Source organism: Oryctolagus cuniculus, chromosome 1 (genome assembly GCF_964237555.1).
Source record: "Oryctolagus cuniculus chromosome 1, mOryCun1.1, whole genome shotgun sequence".
NCBI classification, from domain to species: domain Eukaryota; kingdom Metazoa; phylum Chordata; class Mammalia; order Lagomorpha; family Leporidae; genus Oryctolagus; species Oryctolagus cuniculus.
Genome location: NC_091432.1, coordinates 50,209,154 through 50,225,284, shown reverse-complemented (window position 1 = coordinate 50,225,284; position 16,131 = coordinate 50,209,154). Strand labels below are relative to the sequence as shown.

The 16,131-nt window shown below is 39.1% G+C and overlaps 1 protein-coding gene across 50 annotated transcripts in view; it reads right to left on the bottom strand.

The window, feature by feature from the left end:
- SOX6 (SRY-box transcription factor 6) overlaps window positions 1–16,131 on the bottom strand; it is a 647,773-nt gene that overhangs the window by 42,360 nt on the left and 589,282 nt on the right. For all 50 annotated transcript variants that reach the window (XM_051833972.2, XM_070073077.1, XM_070073091.1 and 47 more), the window contains one exon: window positions 6,577–6,685. In XM_051833972.2, coding sequence (XP_051689932.1) covers window positions 6,577–6,685 — 109 coding nt within the window. The remainder of the gene's footprint in view (window positions 1–6,576; window positions 6,686–16,131) is intronic.

Sequence of the window (16,131 nt, the reverse complement as noted above, 5' to 3'; positions counted from 1 at the left end):
CCACTGTGAACATAAGCTAGCTGTTCTTGTCTTGGGTCTAATTATCATGGTGGATGATCATAATCTTTTGTTGTTCAGTTGCTGTAATGAGTTGAGGACATACTTTTGTGTGATTCAGTCATGGCCTATACAGGCAATTCTTCCCTAGGATAGAGACTATTCGCAATAAAATGTAACCTTGTGTGTGTGTGTGTGTGTGTATGCGTGGTTGTTATACACTGCCATTGACACCTCTTTGAAAAAGGCAGGCCAATGAGAAACCAGCTAATCTGGCAGGACTAAATTCCTCACTAAAGGGAGGCTGGACTATTGATTGGGCTTTCTAGCTTAAGCAAGTATGAGAAAGAGGTTCAATTCCATTTGTGGAGTATTAGGGGATGGAGTTATACAAGAATCTTGACATTTCACTCTCTTGCCCTATCAGGACTATCCATCACTTGAAGGGTTCAATGGAAATTGTTTTCTACCAACATTAAAAGTTATTTGGGAGCTTTTAAGACACAGCAAATATATTTCTTTAAGAGAAGTTTATTTGCTTGTTTAAGAGAGCTGCACTTTATATATAGTGCTGATATAAACTGGTGCACAGGATCCTCTAAAACTGTTTATATCCACAGTAAAATACATTTTTGTGATACTCATACAACAGAGTTAGTCCGGAGCCAAGTGCTTTGTGAACTATGCTTATTTCTCTGCCTGTGGGGCTGTTACTCATCTTCACCATGTCTTAGGCCTCCCTCACTATCCATCCTGGCCTCAGTCCCAATCTGCTGGTTCCTTTGCACATGCACTTCTCTGAGATACAGAACACACTGCTTTTTAGGCAGCTGTGGAAGGCCAGACCCAAAGACTCAGCATAGCTGTGGTTAATGCTCCCTTTGATTTACCTGGCTCTTCTCTTTTAGATGTATAACTCCCCATCCATTATTCCTGGGGTGTAATGCAGCAGTTGCAGACCTTCCTGGGCAAAAGCATGTCATCTCTAGTGTATTTCCATAATAATTGCATTAGTTAGAAGATTATATGGTCTTTAATTGATATGTGCCTTAAATGTGAATGAGTTCAATTATGTGGCAGTGAAATTAGAGAGTTTAAAGAAACTGTCAAGTAGAAGCCATTTAGGCCAACTTTCTTAGTTATAGATAAGAAAATTTAGGAAAAGAAAATGACTTGGCCAATTAGTAAGTCATTTAGTTCTTGGGCAAATATATGAGGGGGGTCAAATGGATGGATGAAAAGTCCAGATGTCACACTAGAACCAACCGGTAGAAATTTCAAGGAACAGAGACAACTTCTGCCTGTAATAGGATGGACTTCTCGATAAGTAGTTGGTTTTCTGTCATTGGAGTCCTAGGTGCACTGGAACACAAGTAAAATGACCACTTTTCAGTATATGAGAAGGAATGCTTTGGTTGGAATTGTAGATTTTATGAACTTTCTCCTTTACTACAAATCTGAGGATCTAAATGTTGCAACATGAAGCACTGTATTCTGGTGGGCTTGAACTAATGATCTTTACATTCCAAAGTATAAACAGTTATAGCATTTAAGTCCCACCCCAGATTAGACTACACTTTGCCTCTGCTGCCTTGAATGAGCCATGTGTCACAGAGTCAATCTTCTTTTTCCACAAGGAGCAAGGATCCAGGGAGGACAGGGGGAACTGAGAACAACTTCAAAGACTTCCCTGAGTATGGATCAAAGGATAAGAAGGATTTTTAAGAGAGGAAGAGAGGATATACATATATATATATTTTTTTTATAGTGGTGCATTTTGAAGGAAAAAAGAGGAAACATTGCATTCTCTGTTATTTGTCCATAAGCAGAGGGCTTAAGCTGTGATAAAACTATCCTGAGATTAAAAAAAAAAAAAAAACACACTTCAGAGCCATCAAAGATTCAGCAGCACCCAGCTCCTTCTCCATCATCTCCCACACCCCAAAAGGAAGTAGTTTTCAGATAGGTAAGGTCATCTTGGCTGGGATCCAATTAAAAAATTTAGTATAAATCTATAAAAGGCTTCTAAACAAAAGTCTGATAACAAGAGTCCTACAAGAGGGTATTCTTGGTGTATACATCCATTTTCATTCAAATCAATGCAAGTTTTTAATACATAGAGGACAGCATGTTGTTCCAGCTCTAATCCAGGTTCCAAAAATCTGGCCCAAAATAATTACTTTAAGAGCTCATCTCTACATGATAAGCTCATGCTCTACCGTTCCCCACATCAACATTAGGTACAGCTTCCCTCTGAGCTGGGACACAATAATTGAATGTGAAAATTTGAAAGGTTGTAGAAGAATGCTTTCCTTCATGAAACATACTGTTAAACAGGGGGAAAGCATCCCTTTAGAAATTCCAGGTATATGAATGAAAAGAAATAGAATGGAAAGAATTATATTTTTAAAAACCAAGTCATGACTATTTTTGCTGGGGGAAGAGAAGGAGAGAGGAGAGAAAGAGAAGGTAGTTTGTGAAAGATAAGAGAATAGCAGTGGAGAGATATTCTCATTACTAAAACAAAAAGTTCAAGTAAAATGAAAAATCAGCAAGTGGTCCACATACTTGTACCTTTTCTAACGTATTTCCCCTTTTATATAGAAAAAAACTACATGAAACCTATTGTGGATACATCACTTTTCTTATAAGAATATACTCAGTGTTTTATGAAGATGCTAAAAACAATCTTGCATATGGAAGGGGACTTAAAGATAATCAAACCCAACACGCCTCTTCGAAAAGATAAAGGAACTTAAGCCCAGAGGCATTAAGCACTTGTTTTCAGTCATTTAGCAAAGGAACGTTAATCTAAATCTCCCAGTAACCAGACTGGAGCCCTTTCTATTCTTCAGTGCAACCTTGAAATTCAGAGTTGGGAAAAGAATTACATACTCGCCTGAGCAGAACACGGAGAGGGGAAGTGCCATACAGAAAGTCCAGGAAAAGTTCAACAGCTGTTCATTACTCTTAACGCATGCTGACAGACTCAAGGAATCAAGACTTCTCTTCCTTACACACCCTACATAGGAGCTAGCAGATTTTGTGTTCTCAATACATGTGAAGCCTTTGACTGCTTGAAGTGTAACAAGACCTTAAACATGTTTCCTAAGTCCCCAGTGAAATGAATTTGTAGTTTTATAAATATCATGGTGAACAAGAAATGCTGTCTTGTCACATTCAAGCCAAATAACAGCTGGACTTTAAAAATAAAATTTTGAAGGCATTTGCCTTTTATATTTTTAATTTCTGTTTTCCTTGCTTATGGTTTTGTCATTTGATTTTGATGAGTGGCTAATACGTATGCACAGCTGCCTCTTTTGGTGACCTTTTCTTCGCTGCCTCCGTGTCCAGGGCTACGAAGCAGGTCTGAAAGTTGCTTACTAAGGGATATTGTCATTTTCAAGGCTGGCAAACTTTTTTTTTTTCCTGGGAAACTTGGCTGGAACAGGGACCTCATCTACTGAGCCTGAGTTCCTTTAGCGACTTCAGAACCACATAGGAGGATGGGGTAGAAATAGAGGTAGTGCAAAGTTGCTTGAAATTATTATTCCGAAGCCAGGGGAATCACAGAGATGATCATGTGTGGACTGGAGGGGAAGACACTCTGAGCAAGAGTGTGGGACTCACCTGTCAACTTGACTTCCCTAGGGCGATCTCACCCTCCATTCTCTGCAGAGCACAATAGAGTTCTTAGCACTTTTCTGAATGATAACTGTTTGTACGTATGCGTGTATGCGTGTGTAATCCCCTTTAGCCTTCTGCCTTCCCTCACCTGACTATAAGCTCAAGGAGGTCAAGGACATCTGTGTTGCTTCACATGATTTATCCAGGGTCTAGTTCAGGGACCAGCACACTGTAGGCACTCGAGAAATACTGATTGGTTGGCTGGTTGTTTTTTTGTTTCACAAACTGAATGAAGAAGCAATTCCTGTGTTAGTTATTCTGATACTTCAGTCCCCTCTTAATCCTCCTTTTAAGGGAAATACGAAGGAGCAAGGTAGACAAAGCATTCCATGTACCTGTTATCTACCCAGACTTTAACATGAACTCTAACTCCAGCAGGCTTTGCAATCAGCTCACACTTGAACAGATGCCAGGAAATATCCCACACTCAGCAGAAGCCTGCTACCCATCCTGGCCAGTCCTCACAAAGGCACTGTGCTTCTGTCCCTATTAGAGCAGGTAACTTGATTCCATTCATGAACTCAGAGTCCCCCAAAAACACATGAGGTCTCAATGGCAACTCTGGGCAAGCTTCTGAAGGGAGGTTTTCACACGCTCCTTAAGCTCCTGGGCCACTACAGCCCTTCTACTATTACACTCATCAGCCATCGCTGCTGTGTATGACAGAGTAACATGAGACCTGGTGTACGGCGTGACTTGCTATATTTAGGGGAGAGGAAATGGGCCATACTGAAGAAGGTCATAAGAAGTTTGTTCAGAAAAATGAAGGCACCACCTATTTATCTGTATATGCAGGGTTGAGTGTAGCAGGCTGACAGTTGGGGCTGGTCAAATCTCAGGTTTATCCTTACTAATTCTGTGGCTTATAGCAAGTCACTTACTTACTCTTAGCCTCAGTGTTCTCATCTGTAAAGTGGAGAAAAATAAGAATACTTTCTTCATGAAGTATTTAAGGAATAAACAAGAAAATGTGTGCCAAAAGCTTAACATATTCTCTGGCCTATTGGTTGATTTTTGTATGCTAACAAAAATTAGCTAGGAAAATTGGTTTGAATCTAGGCAATTTGTATATGGGCTAGAATTCCAAAGAAATAAAATATGCTTCTCTATAGTTAAATTTTATTTTTTCCCTTGTATAATGATTAATCACTATGGTTTTTAACTTGCTGCGTACATATCATGAAGTAGATTAGCAGCATTACTGAGAGGTAACTGACTAAACACGTATTCATACCTGAGACAGATAAGAAACCAAATGAAAAGGAGTGAATGACAGATTCAGCAAAGTCTGGTAGAGCAAGAGTAAGGTTCCAGAGCTCTGTAACGCCTAGTCTGTGGCTACATGAACAGACTGAATCCTCCAAAGTGGCGAAAAATATTTATTTCATTAAATGTAGTCCAAGATTGGTATAGTTTAGATGTCACCTTCCAGCAAAATTGAGATGGGTCAGAGCTAAAGCCCTTCCTCACAGACTTTGGGGTCGGGTGGTCTGGGTTGCAGTAGGGTGGTGAACCCTGTGAGTTCTCTCATTTGAACTCCCTGGCTCCCTAGGCAGGGGACTCTCAAACTGCAGTAGTGGAAGAGCAGGACTTCTGAGTGCCTACAAAAATGTCCCATGCTCTTGGTGCACACTCTTCAGGGAAAACAGCAAGCACATTTCTGGTTTCAAGTCCTCTTTATTCCTCCCTTCCTCTTTCTCTTCCTCTTCTTTCCTACCATCTCTCTCTCTCTCATGCACACACACACACACACACACACACGTGCCCCCCCCCCCCAATATCCCAATCAGAATATATTTTCATACCTTATCCCTAGGACTATAGGCAAACATCAGTCTCCTACTGGCACAAAAAGTCTGCCTTCTGGAAACTCTCCCAAGTGCTTCCTAACATCGGACACTAACCACCTCTCAGTGCTCATGCCAGGGATTTCTGAACTGCCTGGGGTGGCCCTAAGCTATCACCAGAAGCCATGCCCAGTTCAGATGCTGCTATGAAAAGTCTTCATGTGTTTTCAGAGGATTAGGGTCCTGGAAGAAATCCTGCCAGTAAAAGGGATACTGGTAAGATTCTTCCCCCTCAAGCTAAAAAAGGACTTTAGCAGGGACCTGAGATGGGTGAAGTATCATGTTACTCCAAAGAGAACAAATTAATCTTCCCTGACTGGTGGGGCAGATTCTGCCAAAGAAACAGCTAACGGGAAAACCAGTCCCTACTCTGTGATGACACAGTAAATAACCAGGCAACATTACTACCGAAGTGCTGACCTAACCCATAAATTGTACCCAGCCCCTGGGGAGCAATTTCTGCTGATGTGCTGCTTGTGCATTTAAGACAAACAAACAGAAAAGGAAGGGAAGCGGACAGGCGCTGATAGTGCTGTGGGTGGACATTCTCAGAGCATGGCTGTTCTTCCCACCCAGACTTCCCAGAGGCCCCGGGAGTGGTTGGTGCTTGGCCTTTCCCAAGCAACGATCAAGCTTATATGAGATCTGTGGCAAATCTTCATTTATTCCAGCTCCAGCATGGTTTGCTTGCACCTGGGAACCACTTGATTTGCAATTGTTTTTATAAGGGCACCCTTTCTAAATTCTCTTTTAAACAAGAATGCACGAAGGAGGTGAAACACAACATTCTCTTGTTCACTGGCATGTAGAGGATTCCTTTATTTTCAGAAGCATTTGGATTGCTGTTCTGTGCTGTCACAGATGATCTAGCCGATTCACAAAGTCCTAAACTACAATGTATAATGAAGACTAATATTTCCTCTGCACTGCCTGGGAAATCGAGCTAAGGACTTCTAAGAAAGATCGCAATGCCCTTCCATCTGACCCAGACACATCTTGGGAAACACATGTAGCAGCAGAAAAGAGCCACAGAAGAGCCACTCACCCTCTGCATCTTCCGGCCGAGTGAGGTCGATGACACCGGGGCCCAGCTTTCCGTCTTCACTGGACTTTCCTGTCAACTGGGGCCCCAAATTTTCAAAACGTGTTCTTTCCTAGAGGAAAGAGTAATCACAGGCTTATTCTAGCTTCCAAGGCAGCCACTGTTTCCTTTCAGTTTCTGCCTTGCTTCGTGGGCAAAACCGGGGTTTACAAACATCATCTCTGACCCTCCATGGGCTCTGCACGTCTTTTGGGAAGAGCCTGCTCCTTCAGCTTGTTGCTGGCACTGACAGTGCTGAAGGCATCTAGACCACAGCACCTGTGAGGAAGGGAGCCCTGTACCTCTGCTGGATTTGCTCCAGTAATCTTAAAGGATGCAACAGAGAAGATTGAGCCCAACGAGCGAAAACTTAAAAGAATTGTTTCTACTAAAATACACTGCTACATGGCACGGCAAAGGACTTTTCCCATTTAGAGATTATAGTTGGTATTCGTATTCCAGAGGAAATACAAGTTAGAATTTTATGCATAAGGATTTTGGAAATAAATATCTCAAAGCAGGTAGACTGGGTGATGGCACTGATATTATTCTTTTTACCTAGGAGTTTTGGCTATGACTTCCTGGAAACTGAAAAGGAGGACATCACTCCTGGTCAGCCATTGAGCCGGGAGAGTGAAACAGCCCTGCTGCTTTAGGAGGGAAACTCAGAGATGTTTTACTTGTTCACCAGTTCTTCTAGGAGCCGGAGTCTGAGGCATCACAGTGAATGGAGCTTTGCAGCTCTCTGGATCAGTAGCCAAGGGCTCACTGACCATCATTAATATGGTGTTCTTGTCGGCACAAACACAGCGCGTGTTCCCCTCTCGTTTTCTTGCTACTCTCCAGACTTAAACTTGGCTTTGTGTTATGCTTATGAATGAATGAAACCTTGTTGTTCATTACTATGAAACAATATTAAATGTCATGTCAGCTTGAATTTACAGACATGAAATAGCAGCTTCCAGCTCCGGGAATGGTTTCTGCATGTTATACTTAATGCATTATGCAGCAGTAGAGTGCTGATTGCTGTTCAGCCTATTGTTCAATGACCTAGTTCTGTACTGAGCATGTTCGGCATTAGATGGAAACACTCCGAGTGTTCTCATCTCTAAGATGTTTAGAAACTTGGAAATATTCTTAAAGAGCAAACATACAATTACTTGATAGAGGCTGTGCCTCATTTGTACAGTCTCACTACATTTGTGCTTTCTAATATGATTATTTTTGAATATCATTATATTTCTATAATTAATTCCCATCAGTCAGCTTGTGCAGGAAGTCTTCCACTTCCCCTTTTTCATGGAATGTGCTGAAATCTGTGTTGGAATAAAACACGGCATAAACCTTGCCTTAATCTTGCACCATTTCTATGGAAGATTTTGCAACATAAACCATGAATTTCCCCAGCTATAAGTTTCAATAGCAAATAAGGGGAAACCTACGAAATATATCACTTATTTTTTTTAAAAAGGAATAAAAATAAAACCCAAATTTAGTATGTTTCCCTAATATCTTATGTGAAAACACTGTTACACAGGAACACATTAACCCAGAAGCAGTACACAACAAAAAGCAACCACAAGCCCATGTGGGAGTTTCACACATTGTCAGGGGAAGGACAGCTGCTTTTAATCAGCCAATTTCTATCTTTGAGTAGCACTTTTGGTTGTCATGATGTAAAGAAAAAGAATTAAAGTGAAGATGAGTAGAACCAGGGAAAGCAAAATATTCAACCTTTGTTTTATGGCATTGTTTCACATTTCAAATATTTGCATGTGAATGCTTTCCCTCTGTTAAATGCAGACCGAGTTTTGCTGTGACACCTGCAATCTTCTTGGAAGAACAACCTTTAACTGTATTTTCATGGGGGGAAAAACAACTTTCTCTGAAAATCAACAGACCGTGCTACCTATCAATATGCATATTTCAAGTATCTTTCTAGTCATTCATTCTCTTTGATTTTACCGGAAAATATTCTCAGTAAAAAAAAAATAAAGTTCCTGAAAGAATATCAATATTTTGACAAGGAAGGAGAAGAGGGAAAATTACATGCCATGGTTTGTAAAATCCTAAGACAACAAAGCTTACATGATGATAATATCTTTTCTTTTATAAAAATGAAGTGCACTCACAATTCAGTAGTATCAGCTTGTTTTTAATCATAACAAAAAACATTCAGAACATTCAACAACACATTCACAGTGTCTTTGAAGTCATACATTTTTCTGACTTCATTGAAAAAAAAATTCTTCTTTCCCTTATAAAATATCAATATTTTGACAGACCAGAAGTCAAGAAAGAATATCTCATGAAACACTAGTTAAATAGGCAGAAAATAAATCAATGACAAAAATTGTTTGGGGCAGTGGGTTGCATTTTAAATTTGGTAATATTAGGCACTTGTGTTTGACATTAAAGAAGGACCCTGCAAAGCCATGCTCTTTCATATAAATTTCCACCTAGTCTCCCAGAAGACTTCTTTCTTGTCTTCAAAGAATAGCTCAGAATATTTATTTGCCAGCCACATAACCATAAGATAAGAGGGCCTGATGTCTACAAGTTAGGTCTGGGCAGCTGAGCTAAGCAGAGGTTTTAACAGGGAGGTTGAACATGAACCTTGTAAATTCAAGATGTGGATATGGGCACAGAGAGCAAAGTACAAACACTTAGTTGCAAACTTAAACTTCTGACCATTAAGTGCCAATGAGTATGCTCCTACATGGAACAAATATAGATTGGAGGTGGCAAGTTTTTAAGTCCAAATTTTCCCCACACACTTGAACCAGCTCTATGAGCATATCTCTCAAGCAAGATATTTTGGAGATAATAAGCAAAATACCACAATGCTAACTTAATTCCAACTCCTGCTCCCAGAAAAGTTCCCCAATTTTCATGTTGACAGTGAAATCTGCATTTTACATGCAGCAATGTGATCAGACACTTACTTATGCATTGTCAGTCACAAACATGCAGCCGACATAAAAGTTATTGAAAAAAATTAAAGTCAGCTCTGCTGTGTTGTAGGACTGTTGGCTCTCTAAGTGCTTTGAAATTATGATGTATGAGGTAGATGTTGCATATTAAATAAAGATATTTAAATGATAAAGCCCCCTTTAGTGAGAGCTGATGAATGTTAAATGTTACAAGCCACAAGATGGTGGCATCCATCATCTTCACATATTATCAGAGTCAATGACGGGCAGCCTCACTGATGACAGATAGACTACTGCATTATTATCCCTTTTTTCCAGAGTCACTGAACAAACCATTCAACTCCTCAGGCATTATTTTTAACTTTGCATTAAATTAGCAACTTTTCCCTCTCTACCATGGCAAGATTGATTAATTATGCCTTTGCATCTTTGCATCGGTGGACAGAAAGAATGGATTTGGGGTAACTAAAGGAACAGAGGTTTGTTTTCATCTAGGAGAAAAAAAAACCAACTTCCTCTTACTGGCAACAAATGTAAAATTGTGATCTGGGGAGAGAACAGCAATGAAACAGTAAGCACACAATAATGGCTTTTCTTTGCACTTAGATAAAAGCTGAATTTTTGATGTGCACAGTATATTTTAATAAAATTTTATATACTATGTTTTATACACTTATTGGCTATTCCATAATAATGTGTGTGCTAACAGTAAAATTGCTCTTAAATTTATGTGTGTTATTTATACGTTCCCACGTAACAATGCTTTTTGTTGTAAAAAATATTCTGTTTATTAATGTAACTTTACAACCACTGCATCCAAGATCCGTGGTAAATTAATGACATTTTTATTATTTTATAGTGTCATTAAATTTTTACTGATCACTCCATCAAACAGAGGCAGTAAAGGCCATAATGTAAACTGGGACACTTAGATCAGGCAGCAGGAAGACATTCCATATAGTCTGAAGAAAACTGCTAGCAATAAATGATATTTATACCATCTTTAAGCATGTGAGAATACTTGGATAAGTTTGGCAAAACTGTTTCAGTAGTAGAGTGGATTGTGTACTTAAATAACAGTTTGCTTGCCAGCGAGACAAGCCTTTTTCAAACCAAGCGCAAGCTGACGGATGGCGGCCATCTCCCGAACAGCAGCACAGGAGATCCACGGATGCGCTGGGCACCCTCCTTCAGGCTTACTAAGTCTGACCAGCCTGTACCATGCCTCAACTACTGCCAGCGTGGTTTCCTTCACTGCAAACTCATGTGGAAAATGGCACATTCTGAGACAGGTTTCCTGTTGCTTTACAAATACTGCAGTTAGGAGGGTGTGTCTGCACAAGGCTGTGAGAAATTTTCTTCCAGGCATCTAAATGAGAGTAACTTTACCAATGTTTATTCAAAAGATTAATTTTTAAAATTTTTAATCTATTTATTTATTTGAAAAGCAGAGACAGAGAGGTCTTCCACATCCCTTTGCCTCCCTCATCTCCACATCTGACAGAGATAGGCCAGGCTGAAGCCAAGAGCCCAGTCCAGGTCTTCCATGTGAGTGGCAGAGACCCAAGTACTTGAGGCATCACCCACTGCCTCTCAGGGTGCACACTGGCAGGAAGCTGGAATTGGGAACAGAACAAGAACTAATACCTGGGGACTCCATTAGGGGATGCAGGCATCCCAAGCAGCGTCTTAACCACTGTGTAAAACACGTGTCCCCAGAAGCTCTTTTCTAAAGAAAATCTGAATATGGAGTCAGTTGTAGAAGCCAGAAGACACACAACAAAGGAGCCATTACCTATATTGCAGTTACACTGGATAAAAATTATCTCATGTTGTTTTATATGTAAAACACAATGTAATTAGAATAATCTCTACATTGACTCTGTTAAATAAACCCAAGTGTATGTTGTTAACCAATTGTCAAATATTCTATTTTTGTGTAAAGATGATAGTAAGTACAAAATTCTTTGCTCATATAATAGTGGATTTAGAAGCACCTATCTCCTAGATGAGGATTCTGGTGTCTGTGTATGTGTGTGAGTGTGTGTGTGTTTTATTTTGAGCAAATAAGATTTTGCTGTTATATTCTGACATAAAAGTTGTTTGAATTTGTAATGATAAGAAGTTTTGCAAGAAAGGTTTAGCCTGACTAATCATGTTTATCATGTACCCCAAAAGCAGAATTTTCTGAAAGAAATAACAGATATTTGTATTATGGATAGAACTCCTCTAAGACTACCAGAATATGCTGAGATACTGTCTATCTGAAACTTTCTACTATGCCTAAATTGTCCAGTGCTAGCCAAATGAAATTGTTTTCACACCAGCTCCCTTTGGACATCTGACTCCCACTTATAGATTTAGTTGTGTCTGCAACCCAGGATAAGTCCTTCTGAAACTAAATGTAAAGCCTTCCCTTCAAAAGCAGCACCCCCTTACCCAGCTTCCCTTGCTTGCCTGTGTTGGCGCCAATGCCACCTGGTGGGGGGTGTTGGTTTCACGGGGTTTCTTGCCCTGCTCCGTCTACTCAGTCATCCAGGCTTGGTGATTTTTCTTCCACAGAACCTCTTGTCCCTGTTTCTGCCCCTTGATGCCCTCCTGCCATGGCCAACTATCCCCAGGCCATGCCTCCATGACCGCATGCCTGCTTCACCCCTGCAGCCTCCTTTCTGCTCTGCTTGGTCCTTGCCATTGCCCTTCCTAGACCACTTCTCATATTCCTTCCCCACAGTGTTTTCCATCTCCTGTCTCTAAATCAAAACCTTCCATGACTTCCTATTTTCCACCGCATTTCATCCAAACTCTTGTGGCTGATTTTCAAGGTCCTTCATACATTGATCCTTTAACTCAGTGCCTTTCTACATCCAATTTCCTGCAATTCTCCCATCCTATGTCCTCTGCTCAGGGTAACAATCCACAATCATATCTCATTCATGGCTCTGCGATATGCCTCTATCTCTCTTTCTTCTTTCCAATTCCTATCCATATTTAAAAAAAAAGTTTCCCATGAATTTTATTATCTGTCTGATTCACTTAATTCTGAGATACCAAAAAATTTAGTCTTGCCTACACAATTGCCCTTAGTTATACAGTAGCATATTAAAGAAATGGGTTTTGGTGCATATACACTACCAAGTCTCCCACAACAGCATCAACAGATTTTTCAAGCCAGGGTTTTCATGTTAGAGCTTTCATAGATATCTTGCACAGCATTTAGTGTTGGCGTCTATAAATACTTGCAGGTTTATATAAGGCCACATAATTGATTTACCCACATAAATCTCAAACACCCTGTACAAGGAAAGGTGCAAAAGGGGCAAGAACTATAAATCTTCCAACATTTCCACTTTGTGAAAGAGATGGTTAGACTCAATGCTCCACCTTGTATTGATAATATGGCTGGTCAATAATAATCAAAACAAGGACATCCAGAAAAAAAAGCCTTAATTATTTTACAAAAGAAGGAAGTAAGAAATTTTAGAAGCTCACAACAGAAAAATGCAATCTGACTACTTAACAATACGAGAGATTTTTGAGTGTAACTTGGAATTTTTGCAGGTTAATGCCTGTAACTTTGCAAAATGCTGGCAAAAGAAGATACCACCTACCATAAATGCTTGTCTTAAAAGCAAGTACCCTTTCAGGAAAAAAAAAATTTTTGCATTGTTTTGAAAGGAGGATGAAGCTAAGAATGAAGTTGAGAGGTATTCTGTCTCTCACCCTGGAAGATTTGCTCTTGATATATCTGCCATGATTTGATTCTCAAGCAATATTACTTAAACACATACGTAATTTCCCTTTTATTGACTTAAGAAACTCCATTACTTTATTATACACCTCGTAATTTAATGAAGGATCAAAAAATGTAGGATTTAGATTGGAAAATAACCACATTTACTTTTGAATAGGTGATTCTTCGTGGAGGGAGTTGTTTTAGAGGCACTGAGATTTACTTTGGCAGCAACACTTTGATGGTTACAAAGTCAGTAATAATAACAAAAAGGACTCTGGCTGGGAGAAATGAAATTCATTATTGAACTTCATTGTTAAATAACATTTTTTCAGCTAACACTATTAATTTGTCTAGCTCCTAATACACCCTTAACACTAGTGATAGGACTCATGAATTAGTTAAGACCTGAATTTTCTAATTGTGTTTGTACCCATAACACAAATATGTCTTCTGCAGTAGAAAAAGGGAAGAGTTCCATTAATTGATTATCTGCTACGTATAAAGGTCTTTCCAGTATGTCCCTTAACCTCATACCAATCCTACAGGGAAAATACTACTATTGCTATCAGTTTTATAGAAGAATAGGGTGAGTCTCAAAAACATTTTCTATTTTATTTTAGTCATTTAACAAAATTTCAGACAGGTATTTGTGCTTAAATGAACTTAATCACAATTGTACAACTTCATTAGCATGTGATCTCCAAGCCCATTCTCTCATTTGTAAAATATAGTAGAAAATGTTGATATCCAAGGCTATAATGATCAAATGAGAGATTACATATTGAATATCTTCCAAAAAACAAAGCAATTCATAAAATATCTACTTCTGCTCAAGATACCATTCAGCATTTGCTAAATGTTTCAAAGCTCAACATCAATGAAGATAGTGTCTTGGTCTAAAGGCCAATACCCATTCTCCTGAATCAACACTGGGTCCATGTAACTAAAGATGCTTTATTTTTGTGGTTGCTAAGTATCTCAGAAGTAAATCCAAATCTCATTTTTCATAACCATATAGTAGCTGGATTTTGTGCCTTATTCTTATCATAAGAACCAAACTTCCCTGTTGAGCATGTCTGACCTTCGATGATCTAGCTCCTGGTTCCCTCATTAGCTTCAAGTCCTACTCAGGCCAATTTATATTCTCTGTTCCAATGAAATGAAGCATCTTGGAGTTTCCTAAACAAGCTATGATGTTCCATAACATTATGTATTCTCATATGCAATTCTTCCTTTATATAATGCACCTTCCTTCTTGATGACATTATACATAATGAAAGGAGAAAATCTTTTAGGTTCCTTTCACTACTCTGAAGGACAATCAGTAACCCCTTATTTTGCTTCACCACTACATCATATTCATGGAAAAATGTGTTACAATCATTGGTTTATGTGTCTCTTCACATGGTTCTGCAACTTGGTCCTGAGAGTACAGAGTCCATGTCATTATCTAAATAAATGAATCTCATTATGCTGTGCATAGCAGGCAGCCTTGCTGCCAAAATCCTGGTAATCCTGGTGAAATTATTTCCCTCTCTTCTTGCATTTTCATTTTATTTTAAAATAAAATTAAAAAAAATTTTCATTTATTTTTAAAAGCAATGTGATATAAATGATTAAAAGATAAATTAATAAACAACAGTGTGACCTCCTGGTCATGGTGGGCTTAGAGCTGAGATACAGAAGATCTGCCTTATTCTAAAATATCAACCCTCCCTCCCAAAATATTCCTTTATACATCTCTTCATTTACACATCTCTTACATTGATTAGCAATCCATAATTAGCAATTCATTCTTTGAATTAATTAAAAATGTCAATCTCTTATGAAAGTATAATAGAATAAACTACTAAAAATCAAATTAATCTCAGTTTAATCTCTCTTGAGAAACAAGAACATTTCTGGGGAAGATAATCAGAATGAAACCACAGAGACATAAAACATTTGGTCAAGGAGGATCCTTAGGTACAGTAATCCCAAGGAAAATAATTCCACTAGAATTTGCAAATACTCAAACTAAGCAGATATGGTTGTAATGGGCTGAATTGTGTCCTCTCAAATTTTGTAAATTACAGCCCCAATCTCTAGTATCTCAGAATGCGACTATATCAGAAGAAAGGCCTTAAGCAGGTAAGTAAGTTAAAATGAGGCTGTGGGGTGGGTCTTACTTTAATCTGGCTGATATTATTAAATGATTTTCTGTTGTTTAGGCTGCCCAGTATTTTGTTATGGCAGCCCTAGAAAACTAATACAATGGCAGTTTCTGTCTCTTGTGTTATTAAAGGTTCTTATTACTTGCTGAAAATGATCAAATAATAATAAAGCAACACATTTTAGATAGGTAAACAATTTTCAGAAATAACTGTCTGGAAGCTTTTGCCATTAGGATCTTGTAGTGGTTTCATCTGTTGACACCTTCTCCTTCTCTGTCTCCCTCTCCCTTTCCTTCTCCCTCTCCCTCTCATTTTCTCCCTCTCCCTCTCTCTCTCTCCCCCTATAGACCCACCCACCTACCTATCTATCTACCTACCTAGGATTTCTTCCTTAAAGGGAAGGAAGACTTGAAATGTTTGGCAATGGTTTTCACAAACTGGAAGATTCACATTTTGGGGTAAGCAACAGAGTCAATAAAGACTGACATAAGCTGTTCAGATCACCTCCCTTGTAATATGCCATGTGTAGAATGTCTCATGACTCTCTTTCCCCAGCTAGGCCTGTGCCCTGCAAGCAGTGAGGAGGCATGAGCACATGCCTGCTGAAATGAACTAATGTCTGCAGAGCTTGTGGATATGTTTTATGGAGCTTTCAAAAACATTCTCAAATGATGTATGACAAGTTTCCCTTAGGATTTGA